This window comes from Sceloporus occidentalis, unplaced genomic scaffold (assembly GCF_023333645.1).
Source record: "Sceloporus occidentalis isolate IW3139 unplaced genomic scaffold, rSceOcc1.0.p SCAF_13, whole genome shotgun sequence".
Classification (NCBI taxonomy): Eukaryota; Metazoa; Chordata; class Lepidosauria; order Squamata; family Phrynosomatidae; genus Sceloporus; species Sceloporus occidentalis.
The window spans coordinates 14,883,039-14,898,537 of record NW_028316993.1 but is presented as its reverse complement, the minus strand read 5'-3'; the positions used below and the strand labels follow the sequence as shown (position 1 = coordinate 14,898,537).

At 43.4% G+C, this 15,499-nt stretch overlaps 1 protein-coding gene across 1 annotated transcript in view; it reads left to right on the top strand.

Moving 5' to 3' along the window:
- Positions 1–3,053: 3,053 nt before the first annotated feature.
- The window catches only part of LOC149305054 (CUB and sushi domain-containing protein 2-like), a 460,431-nt gene continuing 447,985 nt past the window's right edge, over positions 3,054–15,499 (top strand). Inside the window, exon 1 of the mRNA XM_089478213.1 lies at positions 3,054–3,210. Coding sequence (XP_089334339.1) covers positions 3,054–3,210 — 157 coding nt within the window. The remainder of the gene's footprint in view (positions 3,211–15,499) is intronic.

Sequence of the window (15,499 nt, the reverse complement as noted above, 5' to 3'; positions counted from 1 at the left end):
ACCTCCTTTGACCTGCTGTTGTGTGCCTTCAACTCATTTCCAACTTATGGAAACCCTAAGGCCAACCTATTTGGTGGGTTTCTTGGCAAGATTTGTCCAACTTACGACTGCTTTCCTCTGAGGCTGAGAGAGTGCAACATCTCCAAGGTCCTCTGGTAGGTTTCCATGGTTGAATACTGGTGCTCTATCTTGATCTACATCATCTTTAACAGAAAGGTGTGTAGTGTCTGCTTCAGTAACTCGAGTTAAGACAAAGCACTGCCTTCCAAGAAATGTGTTTGTTGTTTGGACACTGCTCCTAATGTCGGTCTGTTTCCTTGCAATGTCCACCTTCGGCTCTGGCCTGGTCTTCTTGCGCTACAGAGAGCATGCCTTGCTCTATCTTCTGCATGACAGCCTTTCAGGGGTTTGAAGACATAGGCATCGCGTTGTTGTTGTTTTGTCTCCTTAACAGAAACAAACATAGGAAACAACAGTTTCCTGGAAGACACTTGTCCTACTTTTGTCACTTCCCAAGATGTGACAGATGCTGTGAAATGAAGGTTTCAGAGCTGGATTCCTCATCTGGAATGAAAGAGAGGTCTTGTTTCAAAGAAAGGAAAGGCTCCTGTGGAACTATCCAAGGTCCTGAAATGTTGGAATAGGGTCCTACAAAGAGCTAGCATGGTATAGCAACTTATGCATCAGACTTTGACTCTCGAGACCAGGATTCGAATCCCAACTCAGCCATGTAAGCCCACTCTGAACAAATCTTGCCAAGAGACCCACCTTGTTGTTGTTGTGTGCCTTCAAGTCATTTCCAACTTATGGCAACCCTAAGGTGACCCTGTCATAGGGTTTTCTTGGTGAGATTTGTTCAGAGGAGCTTTGCCATGGCCTTCCAATGAGGCTGAGACAATGTGACTTTGTCTCAGTGAGTTTCCTTGGCTGAACAGGGATTCAAAATCTGGTTTCCAGGGTTGTAGTCCCACACTCAAATGCTGTCTGTGAGAGAGGGACTGAGAGATCTGAGAACACAGGTGGACTCCTATTCACTGAGAGCATTGGGTTAGGACTATGGGGGAAGACAACCCATCCAGATCCTTTCCAGTCCCCAGCATTGAATGCTGTGTGTTTCAAAGCCTGTGAGGGGATGATGGTGGTTGTGATCCTTCCCAAACCCTCAATAACCCTCCAGGAGGGAACTTGGCTCTCTCTTCTGTCTCTCCAAAACAGCACCCCTCCCAGGATCTCAGTCCTGGAAAGCATTTTGGGAGATAAATTCCAAAAAGAGGGGGCAGCAGGAACCACTAAATAATAATAATAATAATAATAATAATAATAATAATAATAATAATAATATAAAATAGGAGGGAGGAGAGATTAAAACAGGGATGAAAGAGAGAAAGGGGAAAAAAGCTAGAGCTGGAACTAAAATCTCCCCTAGCTGGGTTTGACTTGGTTTGCTCCAGCTGCAGCAGCTGGGAGGGAGAAACCCAGAGGAAGAAAAGAGGCTCTCTATTCGTTTGGTTCCCCCCCCCCCCCCGCTCATCCTTTCCTATTTCTATCTATAGGGATTAAATAGATAGCTCGAGGGGTGTCATCGGGTGCCCCCCACCCCAAGCTGGAAAGCTCGTTTCTGCCCTCCTCCCAATAGATGATGCCACTCCTGAAAGAAAGGGGGGGTTGTAAAAGGAGGAGGATGAGAAGATGATTAAATGATAGATAGATAGATAGATAGATAGATAGATAGATAGATAGATAGATAGATAGATAGATGATAAAGATTAGATAGCACATTGCTTGGGGTGTCATCTTGATCCCCCCCCCCCAAAAAAAAAGCTGGAAATTTCTCTTCTCTTCTAATAGACCTTCTCTCTCCTCAATATATGATGAAAGAAATGGGGATTGAAAAAAGGAGATGAATAGATAGATAGATAGATAGATAGATAGATAGATAGATAGATAGATGATAGACAGATTAAATACCAGACAGCTTGGGGTGTCATCGTGCCCCCCAAGTTGGAACCCCCCTTCTCTCTCCCCAATAGATGATGCCACTTCTGAAAGAAAGGGGGGGTTGAAAAAGGAGAAGTAGAAAATAGATGGATGGATTGAAAAAGGAGGGGAAGAATAGATGATAGATAGATAGATAGATAGATAGATAGATAGATAGATAGATAGATAGAATACAGTTTGAGGTGTGTCATCCTACCCCCCCCCCCCCCACCAGCTGAAGTCCTCCCTTCTCCCCTTCATAGATGAAAGAAAGGGGGAATGAAAAAAGGAGAAGCACAGACAGATAGGTAGAGAGGATAGATAGACTAAATCACAGACAGCTTGAGGTGTCATCATGTCCCCCCAGTTGGAAACCTTCCTTTTCTTCCCCCAGTAGATGATGCCACTCCTGAAAGAAAGGGGGGGGGGGGTTGAAAAAGGAAGAGAAGAAGAATAAATGGATGGGTAGACAGATAAATCGATGGAATAGGAGGCAGCTGAAAGGGTGTCATGGTATCCCCCCAGCTGGAAACCTCCCTTCTCTCTCCCCAGATGATGATGCCACTTTGGAAAGAAAGGGGGGGGGTGAAATAGGAAGAATAGATAGATAGATAGATAGATAGATAGATAGATAGATAGATAGATAGATAGATAGATGATAGATAGATGAAACAAGAGGCAGCTTGAAAAGTGTCATCATGTCCCCCCAGCTGGAATCCTTCCTTTTCTTCTCCCAATAGATGATGCCACTCAGGAAAGAAAGGGGGGATTGAAAAAGGAAGAGAAGAATAGATAGATAGATAGATAGATAGATAGATAGATAGATAGATAGATAGATAGATGAAATAGGAGGCAGCTTGAATGGTGTCATGGTGTCCCCCCAGCTGGAAACCTCCCTTCTCCTTCCTCGGTAGATGATGCCACTCTGGAAAGAAAAGGGGGATTGAGAAAGGAGGAGAAGAGGAAGCACCCCCTCCTTCTGCCTGCCTGCCTCCTTCCCTCCTTCCCTCCCTCCTCCTCTCTTCCTCCTCCTCCTCCTCTTCCAAAGCCAATCCACCTCGGGTCCCTCTTTTGACATGCAACCATCTTTCGGTTGGGACCAGCCGGCATGCCGCTGCAGGTTTAAAGGCCATTGGGGGACAGTGGGGATTTTTGCTCTCATGACGGTGGAGGTGAGCTACTGGAGCCGGATTCTGCTGCTGTCGGTGGGGGTTTTGGCATCCACAGCCGCCGGTGAGTAGGAGGCAAGGCAGGGGGGCAAGTTTTGGGGGGGACCTCCTTTTTTTCAGCTGGGGGGCATCTATTTATTTCTCTGAATCTGGACCATCCTTGCCCTTCCAGCCATAGACCTCCTGGGTTTTGTGATTTGTTGCAAAAATTTAGGATGCAAGACTTCAGTTGCAAAATTTTTCAGGGCTGGGGGGGGGGGGTTTGCAGTGGTTGAATCCTTGTCTCCCCTTCTTCCTTGTCCTCCCTTCTTCCCTTTCTTCATCCTTGCTCAGCCTCCAAGCCCTTTCTGTCTTTTTCTTGGAAGGCTTTGCAGTTGCTGTGGTGTGACTGTGTGTCTGCTGTGTATGTGTGTGTGTCTTCTTTGAACAAAAGCAAGAAGGGAAAGTTTGCAAGGATCTGAATAAAGGAGGGGGGTTGGATTTGCTTTAAGGCTGGCATGAGACAGCTTCTTCTCCTCTCCAGCATTGCAAAAAGGAGCAGCTTCTGCCTTTCCATAAAAAGGATGTCCCTCAAAGGTGGGCAATAAGAGGATTTGGGGCCATCCTTTCCCATTTTGGGAATTTTGGGATGACTCCCCCATCTTTCTCTTCCTCAAACTGGCTTTCCCATTTTAGGACTGGAGAAGGATGCATTCCCATCCCATCCCAGGGAATCTGGAGGTCTAGGATGCCTGTGTGAAACAGACACAGCCCGCCTTGTCTCCCAAATTTTGGAGGAGAAAAGGAATGATGGCACCCAATTGCCCGGTTCCCTCCTCCTAGAAAACAGACCCCATCTATAGTCAAAAAGAGACCCCTTTGGTCTGGTTTCCACTTCCATCACCTTGTCTTCTGCCAGTGTCCTTGCTGCAGAACCCAAGCAAAAGCATCAACCCATTGCTGAAGTTTCATTTCTTGACCGACTGTTATTTAGGGATGGAAAGAGTGATGGTCCCTCGCTTCCATGGAATGATGTTTTGGTTCTATGAGTTTGGGGTTTCATTGGGATTTCATCCTAGGTTTTTTATTTCCCCGAGGCAATCCTTCGCCAAGTATTAGGACGGAGGGTCTTCCTACCCAATTTGCAAAGTGACTTAGGCCCCCATCCAAAACATGCTATTGACTGCAGGAGAGAGCTGACTTTGGTGTAAACCCATGCAGGGAGGCATTTCTCTGTTGTTGGTCAACTTTATGGTTCTCATGGAAATGCAACACTGAAGTCATTCAGTCTAAAAAGATCCTCTCCAAGAAGGGCTTGGGTTGACAATTGGTTGTTTGTTTAGGGGCATCTTTCTGGAAACCTTCATGGAGATGTAAGGTTGAAAATGGGCAGAGGGTGGGGAGATGATATGATGATGAGAAATGAAAGATTCCTTTTGAGTTGGTACACACCCGTTCTGACATGGTGAAGCTGTTGTGGTCCTGTGTATGTTGCCAGAGGATCTTGTTGCTCTGGACAGGCGTGGTGGGTCGACCTTTCGGATTGTGGCATTTTATGGACTCTATTTGCCTAACATGTCCTCCTTCTCCTGTATCTCTCCCCATACCTGATCTCAATGGGCTTCTGTTGGGTTGATGTGTGGTCCCCAAATCCATTTTCTTTCTCTGGGAACTCATGTGGTCTTCATATCCATAGCTATTGATTCCAGTGGTTGGTTTCTATGGGTGTTCTTCACTGCAGTTTTTCTTGGGTTTTTAAGAACAATGGTGGAACCCTCAAATGTTTCTTTTGCACAAGATCTCTAAGTAATTAATGCCGCCTCTTCCTCCTTCTCCTTCTCCTCCTCCTTCTCTTTCTCCTCCTTCTCCTTCTCAACCTTCTCCACCTCTTCCTTTTTCTTCTCCTTCTTCTTCTGTGTTAATTATTTCATGCTTGCTGGTCCATTGGTTGTGTGCAAGTTAATGTTTCCACCAACACTGAAATCTCTTGCTTTTTGAAAACAGTTTCGGATGGGTAGTCAAGACTTACTCAGTAAAAGAGCAGAAAATGGACCTTTGGTGGTTCCCCATTGCCCAGATGGTGCCCACTTTTGATCCATTTCTTTTTCTCCTGGAAAAAGAAAATGTGGTTTGTTCGGGAGCAATGACCAGGAATGTCCAAAGTGTGGCACTACAGCTGTGTGAATAAACCAACTGGGAAGCAGTGGTAGCCAGTATTAAATGCACGCATCCAGATGTACACCTGAAGCTGCTCACCTTGCATTAACCTCTTTCCGTCTCGCTGCTGAAATCTGTCAATAATCCCAGTGGCTTGTTGGTTTTCCTTAAACAGGCATTAAAAAAGTAGTTGTAGGGAGGTGAGAGAGAGAGAGAGAGAGAGAGAGAGAGAGAGATCTCAGTTCTCTCTGCAGGCAGGCATAGTTATCTTGGAGATGGATCATGAACCCAGACAACTCTCTACATACATAAATCATTTTTTCCTCTTAAATGATGCAGCAACCAAGTTAACTCATGTTTAAAATAGCTTTTTTGACAAAGAAGGAAGACGGTGCTTCGGTTTTCTATGAAATAATATCTTGATTATTATTATTATTTGCATTGAAATACCTTGAAGCAAACTGCATCTCCCCCCAACTATCTGCAGAAAGAGATGGGTTTTTCCCCCTAGGATGAGTGCCTCAGCCAATTTGTAACCCCAGGAAAGATGATCCTATACGCAAACCATTTCCACAGCCTTCCTTTGCCATTCCGTAAAAGGGAAATTAATCCACAGCAACATCGTGTTGCTGTCATATTTTTAACTGGGTTCAGTCGAGGGGAAATGGATTCCATTAACAACCCCCTGCCTTAAGTTTTTCCTACCATTCTCTCACAACAGCCCTGCAAGAGAGGCTGAGAGAGTGGCCAGCTTCGGGTTCTCCAGTCAACTTCCAAACTGAATTGGCATTTCATTCATTCATTCATTCATTCATTCATTCATTCATTCGCTGGATATTCAAACCACCAGCTAGCAAGAGCTCTCTGGGCAGCAAACGGTCTCTTGAAAAAATATCAAATGCAGCAATAGAGCAATTGGAACATAAAACAATGAGTGGTTAAAGAATGGAACACCAAGATAAAACCCTTCGCTCTGTGAAAATTGGCTGCATGGTGAACCTGCTTAAGGACGGATGTGTTGGCTGTTTCTTGATACCTGATAAAACAAAGGTGGGGGAAATGCACCCCACGGTTCACTTTAACAGGCCTCAAAGCCTCCATCAGCCTCCCAAAGCCCCCCAGGTTTTTTTATTGGTGAGATTTTAAGGCAATTTTCACTCATATTGTACCCCTTTCCCCAAATCCCTGGCTTTCAAATGCCTACTTCTGAGTCATAGTCCAGCCCAAACATTGACCAGGAATGATGCAATGTCATTTAGGTCACTATTTGATCTAAGAAAAACCAAAAAGGAAGATATGTTTGGAGATTGATGGAGGGAGAGTTGCTCTCTGGGGGAGGAAAAAAAATGCTCACCAACCTTTCTGCAGTTGGCTGCTCTTGTGGTCCAGGGTTCAGGCTACACTTTCGGCCATTTATACATTCATGGATAGATATGATGCTTTCTCTTGAAAGTATCAAAGAGAATCAGCTATTAGGATGTCAATTTTGGCTAACTGAAAACTGATTCCTACATTCCATGACACTGAAGTGCAGATGTGTGGAACCTTGAAATGTTTCAGAACTACAGATCCCATCAGCCCCTAATCATCATAGCCAGTAATGAGGAGTGATGGCAGCTGCAGACTCCAATGACATCAGGAAGACTACATGTTCCTTACCCTTGCCATACTATGAATGTAACAAGCAGGACACAGTATGCTACAATTCAGATCAGGAGGCAACTATTAGCTCCATTCAGATGTTTGATCAAATGTAGATGTGGAAAGGAGCATAATAATAATAATAATAATAATAATAATAATAATAATAATAATAATAATAAATTTATATCCCACCTCTCTCTACAGATAATGATCCCTCCCCATCAAGGCTGATTTGATCCAAATCTAATGGATTTAAATCCTGATCTACATTACTTCTCCAAAAGCGCTCAGCTTTAATGATGCAGATCATAGTTGAAAATCAATTCTGTTTAATCATCATTTTTAAGGAGGCATGCATTATTGATTAATGTAACATTAATACATTTTCAGAGGTTCAGCGTGAATGTTTCTCCGACTCATCTTTCCTTGATCAAAAAATGGGATTCTTTTTCCTTGTGTCTAGACTGCTCCTCCTGAGTCAGATCTACTCCGCCTCTCCCCAGTCTTCTTAGGTTCATTGGCCTTATCTGTATTGGCATTGAGAGAAAGACAAGGGATGCATCTACACTGTAGAAATAATGCAGTTTGACACCACTTCAAGTGCTATAGCTCCATCCTATGGAATCCCAGGATTTGTAGTTTACAAGGTCTTGAGCTGCCTCTGCCAAGGAGGGTCAGTGCCTCACCAAACTACAAATCCCAGGATTGTGTAGGATGGAGCCATGGCAGTTAAAGTGGTGTCATGCAGCATTATTTCAGCAGTGTAGATGCACCCAAGGTTGGATGGGGTGAACTCATGCATTTCATGAAAGCCACCTGTAGAACAAAGTGGACCATATTCTCTCCCTCCTCCATACACTTCATATACATATATAAAGTTCATATACTCATAGAATATAATTAGAAGATATATCATTAGTATGCACAGAGCATCAGGGATGCCAAGATATCGGAGTGGCCTTGCATTTCCACATGCACAAATCCCTGCCGCATTGAAAACCCTCCTACAAGTAGGATGGATGCCTCCATTGGGTTACTATGAATGACTAGTCTTTCACCAATAGGGATCTATAGGTGGGATGTAAAAATCCACTGATCTTCCTCACCATCTTGTTGGTTAATCCCAGATAGAGTAGACCCACTGAACCAATGGCTGAATGAACCCTGCCACAAAAAGCACACAATGGGTTCACTTTAGGGTTGCCATGAGTCAGAAATGACTTGAAGGCACACAACAACAACCAACATGTTGACTTATTAGTCAACATGTTGGTCATTGTTGTGTGCCTTCGAGTCATTTCTGACTCATGGCAAACCTAAGGTGAACCTTTCATGCGCTTTTTGCAGCAGGGTTCATTCAGAGGGAGTCCTCTGAAGCTGAGAGAGTAGGACTTGCCCAAGGTCATTTCTCACCTGATTTTGGAGGTGAAGCATGGTCAGCCCTGGTTAGTGCTTGGATGGGAGACCACCAACGAATACCAAATGCTGTTGGCTAGGTTTCAGAGGTAGGAGCTGCCAAAAACACCTCTTGAGTATTCCTTGCCTAAGGAGACCCTATAATATTCATGGGATTACCATAAGGTGACAGGCAACTTGATGGCACAAACACACACACACTTTTTATTTATTTATTTAAAGGCGAAAAGTGCAGATGTCTTTAGAAGGTGAATTGCTGCTCCTTATTGTCTAGGTTGAATTTATGTAGATCCTCCACTGTCATTATTTTTGTTTTCCATATGTGCAGAAGCAATCCTGAATTTGCACTTTCTTCACTGACCTTCCTTCGTAATGTTTCCAAGTCTGTGATGTTTTCTATTAGTAGTATGGTGTCATCCGCATATCTTAGGTTATTGAGTGCCCCACGTTTGGGGCAGCAGTGGATGGCTAGCACTAGGATACCACTTGCATCTTTGAGAAGTCTGTGTGTCAGTTTTTCTACTACAGTCGTCTCTTTCCAGAGCGGAGAACTCCATTTTTACTTTTATTTTAAATGTGTTTTTTAAAATCGTATGCATTTCTTTATTCATAAAAAAGGGATGTTAAGGGAGTCTGCAGAAGCCTGGCGAAGTTGAGGGCCAGGAAACAGCTTTGGGGAGGCTGATCCAGCTGGAATGCTATGCAAACATGGACTGATTCAGTTCCCAGAGTAAACAGACTGCCAACCGATGCCCAGTTGAAATAGGTGGCTAAAACCTGCCCCCAGTAATATGGCAAGACATCCATCTGATGTACATGTTCACACCTATTTTTCCCAGCCCCATCAGCATCTACTGTTTCTGCACTCTCCTGTCCTAGAAGTCACTTGTTTTCCCCATGCAGATCCTTGTCACTGCAGTGGCTTTGATGTGTATCTTCTTCTCTTTTCTTTTTTTTGATCCCTCAAATTATGCAAATCAGTTGCTGATTTAAGTTTGTGCAAAAAAAAAAAGGATGAGAAAAAAGAGAGAGGATTGATTGGGCAAAGATGTCTTTAGCTGTAGTAAATTATTGAAGTCAATTATTGACATGATTTGAGCCTTCTGTATGGGAAGCAACAAGAGACTGCGACTGAAGCAAAGAGCCGCTGAGTGATTGGGGCCTTTCCTCTTTATCTTTGTTGTCAGTTGTCTGAATCCTCCATTGGGTTGAGTATGACTGGTGATGGGCAGAAAAACTATATGCCTCCTCATTCCAGCTTCACAGTGGCTTAGCGGTTGAGATTCATTAAACTATAGCACCTGGCCTACAGAGAGAGATCTTGTAGCACCTTTGAGATGAACTGAAAGAAAGAAGTTGGCAGCATGAGTTTGCATAGACTTCAGTCTACTTCCCTGGATGCATTTGATCTGAGGAGGTAGACTTAAGTCTATGCAAGCTCATGCTGCCGACTTCTTTCATTCGGTTAGTCTCAAAGGTACTACAAGATCTCTCTACATACTGATTCTACAGACCAACATGGCTCTATCTTTGAATATTGCCTGCAGAGAGTTTCCGTGGGTGCAAATTAGTGAATCCCCAAATGCAAACAGAAAAAAGCATGGCTTGGTTTAAGGCATCCTTTGCCAATCTGGTGCCCTCTATTATTGGTGGAATGTCACCCTGAAGAATACTTTAGACAGCACAGATTCTGGGAGTTGCAAGCCAAGATTGTAGAGAGTGCCAGGATGGCAAAGCCATAACCTTTCCATGGTATCATCCGATAGAATCCCAGGAATTGTAGTCGGGTCAGTGAAGGACTTATTTTTTTCTCCTCGAGAGCTCTAACAATGCTTTAGTTCAAGGGAGTGGACTACAGCTCACTGGATGTTCCAGAATTACAAATTCCATGGGAAAGATACAAAATGGTTAAAGTGGAATCAATAAGTCATTGTAAACACCTGTAAGGCTGCAGAGAGACAGCATGGTTTGAGTGTTGGACTACAACTCTGGAAACCAACTCTGTTTCAAACCCAGTGGGTAACCTTGATTCTAGGCTGCATCAATAGAAGTATAGTGTCTAGATCAAGGTAAGTAATAGTGCCACTCTATTCTGCTTTGGTCAGGCCCCACCTGGAATATTGTGTCCAGTTCTGGGCACCACAATACAAAAAGGACATTGAGAAACTGGAGTGTGTCCAAAGGAGGGTGACTAAAATGGTGAAGGGTCTGGAAACCATGCCCTATGAGGAAAGACTTAGGGACCTGAGGATGTTTAGCCTGGAGAAGAGAAGGTTAAGAGGTGATATGATAGCCCTGTTTAAATATTTGAAAGGATGTCATGTTGAGGAGGGAGCGAGCTTGTTTTCTGCTGGTCCAGAGAACAGGACATGGAGCAATGGATGCAAGCTCCAGGAAAAGATATCCCACCTCAACATTAGGAGGAACTTCCTGACATTAAGGGCTGTTCGACAGTGGAACAAACTCCCTTGGAGTGTAGTGGAGTCTCCTTCCTTAGAGGTCTTCAAACAGAGGCTGGATGGCCATCTGTCAGGGATGCTTTGATTTAGATTTCCTGCATGGCAGAATGGGGTTGGACTGGATGGCCCTTGCGGTCTTTTCCAATTCTATGATTCTATGAACCTTGGGCAAGTCACACTCTTTCAGCCTCAAATCTTGCCAAGAAAACCTCAGGATAGGGTTAGAGTCACATAAGTCAGAAATGACTTGGCAGTACACAACAACAGCAACAACAACAACAACAAGCATGGAATGCTGGGGAAAAATGTTCAGGCCTCACTTCCCATTTCATATGGATGAAGGAGAAGAGGTAACATCCAACACCTCAACCCTATACAAGGCATTAAAGCAAGGAATGATGTGAATTCTGCCTTAAGGCTCCTGTGTCTACAGTGAGGCTCACCAATTTCTTGCATAGACTTAGATGCTGCATCTCATAATAGACACCATCTCAGATGTACTTTTATGGCAACATTTGCAATATTTTCAATTTGAGCAACATGGGTCAAAAAGATGTGTATCTGGAGGAAAAATGAGCCCAAAGATATGTGGATGTGAAAACGGGGCAAATAAAGACGTACATCAGCATTCTCCACTGTGTTGCCTTGCAGAGCAGTGCTTGCAAATGTGTTTCTTAGAACAAATGGGCACACAATGCCTCCACGTTTTTGTGTGGACTTGACAAAGAAAGCACTGTCTGTGCATAGAGAAATGGAACAATATAATTAGGAGAAACTGAGCACAACTGAAAGGGCCAAGGTTTCTTCATCTCTAACTTTATTACTTTTGGTGACCTGGTGTGTCCACCTGCAGTGGCTTTTTGTGACTGCATTTCTTCCCCCTACGGTTTCTAATTTATTGCGCTCAATGCCCTCTTTGACATAAAGAGCAATGCCACCGCTAGTGTGACCTACTCCGTCTTTTTTGTAGATTTTATATCCAAAGATAACTGTATCCTATTGATTGCCACTGTTCTATTAGGCTTCCCATAGAACTGCTTCCAAACAGCATTTTTAGCATGGAATGTCTCATCGGAGATCTTTCCAGACTTTCACTCTGTCCTCCCAACAGCTCTTTCTGCCTGGGACCAGCAATTGGAGGACTCTCTTAACCCCTTAGAGGTCATACTGGCTAGAAGGTTCTGGGAGTTGTAGTCTGTCAAGTCAATTTTCTGAATCCTCCTCGGAGCTGATGGAAATGGGAAGTGGAGAGGTGAAGGTGCATCTACACTATAGAAATAATGCAGTTGGACACCACTTTAGGCAGCATGGCTCCGTCCTACACAATCTTAGGATGTGTAATATTGTGAGTCACTAGCACTCTTTGGCAGAGAAGGCTAAAGACTTTGTAGAACCACAAATCCCAGGTTCCCATAGGATGGAACCACAGCACTCATAGTGGTGTCAAGCTGCATTACTTTTACAGTGTAGATGCACCCAACATCATTTTTCCTCCCCTCACATTCCACTACTCTCTAACTCAAGTCATTTCCATGGGATTTGAGATGATACTGGTGGATGTTGCAAAACAGTGATTTGAGCATTGGACTACAACTCTGGAGAGCAAGGTTTGATTCCCAGCTCGGCCATGAAACCCACCTTGGGCAAGTCATATGCTCTCAACCTCAAGAGAAGGCAATGGCAAAACTATATCTGAACATGATAGGTTCACCTTAGGAACACCTTATGTTGGGGGTGACTTGAAGGTGCACAACATCAACAACAACAACAACAACAACAACCCAAACAAAATGCTCAGCCATACCTCATTTCATAATATTTGAGTTAGAGACTTGGCCAACTATTTCTTTAGTGAGAGAACTACATGCAACTCTGAACTTGAAGGCTTCAGCACCCATAACCTTTTGAGCATCTCTCTGGCTGCTGGTAGCAATACTAGGAATGAAATAACTATAATAAATTGGTTTATGAATTAAGTTGGAAATTTGTCTAAATTGAAGTACACTTAATTTTAGTAACTGAAGTGCTTGACTTAAGTTGGAATGTAAGCCTTAACTTTTATCCTGAATAAAGTTATTAACTAAATGAGCCACAATGCTAATTAGACAATAAATACTAGATTATCTTGTTGTTTTTGTTCTCATAGATTTTGGCAAAACTGCTTCTCACTTTATTTTAGTCCCACAGGGTTGGATTTATTAGGTTTTAGTAAGGGCGGGTAGGTTTTTATACGCCTAGGTGGTCTTTCTGGTTCTGCACTGGAGGCTTCTTCGCATCTGAGCCCAAACCAAAGTATGAAGCACTTATCTCCAGAACATTTGCTGAGGTCCATTTGGGAATCAGTAAAGTACAGAAGGTGGAATCTAGAAGGTGGAAAAGCAGAATTGTAGCATTATAATTGCATAGTGTAAGAGAGAAACTCAGGTCAGTTGGAAGGGATATGTAACTCCTTTGCTGCATAAAAGATCACTGGATAGTTGTCTGTTTGTGTCCACAATTCAAAGTGCTGCCTATGACCTATTAATCTCAGCCTTCTCTTATACTGAGAGTAAATAGATTAATGAATTAAGTAAAATAAAGGACACAATGATGCTGATAGAGATCAGGGGGAAACTCATCTCTGCAAAACGTGACCCCTGAAATAAGTAACCAATGCAGCTATCAAAGCTTTGGAGTTGGAGAGTTGCTTCTTCCCATGGTCAGCCCGACATATGGCAGTGCTTTCGACCTTCTAGGTACATGCTCAGAGACACGCACGCATACACCTGGAGCCGCCGAGGGAGCCCCTAAATCAGGAGAAAGGCAAGATATAAATAAAATAAGTAAATAAATACCTGGTCCCTCGGTGATGCCATCTGTCTGCTGAGCTCCTGGCGGATGGGAAGTGAGGAAGGAAGACAGGAGGTACCTCTGCATGGCTGCCTTCCAGTTGTCTGGGAGCTTCTGTCAGAAGGAGACACGTCAAAATGGGTGCGCAGAACATGATCCAGGCATTCTGCCATCCGTCCTCATCATTCATATTCACAGCTGAGTGAATATGGGGACAGTTATCACTGAACAATTTGTGGGAATGTCTTTCCCCCCATCTATGGTGTGTTATGTTTGCAGGAAGTTCTTCCAGACAGTTGTTGGCTTATGGATGGTCTGGAGTCTTCCTAGTCAGGGTACTTGCCAGGTGTAAATGCCTTCCTCCATACTATATATTGCATGCCTAGTTCCAGGTATTCCTCTCCTACCTCCACCCCCGCCTTCTGTCTTTGCCTGTTGATACTAAGGCACAACTACCGAACATGTTCTTCCCTCATTGGGTTGCTCTTGTTTTGCTTCCTTAGGTCAGCGTACCCTCCAACTATCCCAGTTTGGCAGGGACCATCCCAGTTATTCCTCTGCTGTCCCACTTTCTCAGCTGCTTTGAAAATGTCCTGGTTTCTCTCTCCTCCTCCAGCTTTCCCCCTTTTGTCTTTGGCTTTTTTCAGTTGCTGCAAACTGAGTTCAAATTGCAAAAGGAGTTGGCACTCAATTAATTCAACAGAGGAGCAAGGAGAAGACAGGATTTTGCCTTTTCTACTGGACCCAAGCAAAAACAAACTGCATTGTGGAGGAATGTTCATTTTTAATCCTGCATTGAGTGAATAGACAACATCCTTTCATTCTTATTCATCATCACACACAACAACAAAATAGTTGAGGATGTATATGGTTACTCAGCAACATCTTTGCATACTCTCAGAGTCCTGTTGCAGTAGTAAATAGACCTCAACATTTTTTTCTTGGATTCCCAAGTATTATAAATCTCACTACTCAGTGTGCAAGGGAGAGTGAATTGCAATTTCTCTGAGACTTTCCCCTTTTCTTTTCCTTTAGTGCAAAAAGCACAAACTGAAGGTTAAAATGTTCAACAGGTGCTCAAATTTCCTTTTTTTATATATCTAAAAAAGTGTCCCCTGGAACTTTGGCAATAAAAGCCGAAATGACCTTATTAATCTTGTATATTAAACAGGATTTTGAATATATATATTCCAACTCAGTGGTTTTAATGAACTCCGGCGTGTTGGTAGGAATAGTTACAAGGCACTTTCAATCTTAATTTTTTTCGGGGGGGGGGGGGGCTTTATCCCTTGCAAGGAAGGAGGAAATCCCTTGCAAAAAGAAAGGAACGAGGGACACATGTCTCAATTTATGGCCAATGGACCACTGTGGGCAGCAGTCTTCTTAAAATAAGACTGTTCTTGGGAGAGACCTTAACTTATATTGTATAGTTGTTTCCTTTGGACATATGCTTCAATTTTTAAACTAGTGTGATTGTGGCGGGATATCTGGCTGTTATGAAATCCCAGGTTAAGAAATGGGCTGCATTTTGCATATGATAATACCCGACTTTACCCCAAAAGAGACTTAAACACGGCAGGGGTAAATCGGGTTCTTTTTGTAGCGATGCAGTAAACTCATAAATGAATGAAGGTATGAGTAGGTGAGAAGATATGGGTAGGGGTAAGAGGGTTTGAGTAGGTGTTAGGAGGGAATGAAAGATAGGAGTTTGGAAGAGGAAGTAGGAAGTAGAAAGAAGATGTAGGATGGGAGAAGGTAGAGGGGATGAAAGAAAGAAGGAAGGAAGATGGATGGGAAAAGAAGGGAGGATGGAAGAAGGAAGAATAAAAAAGAAAGATGTCAATGTAGTAACAGACTCTGGATTTTCTC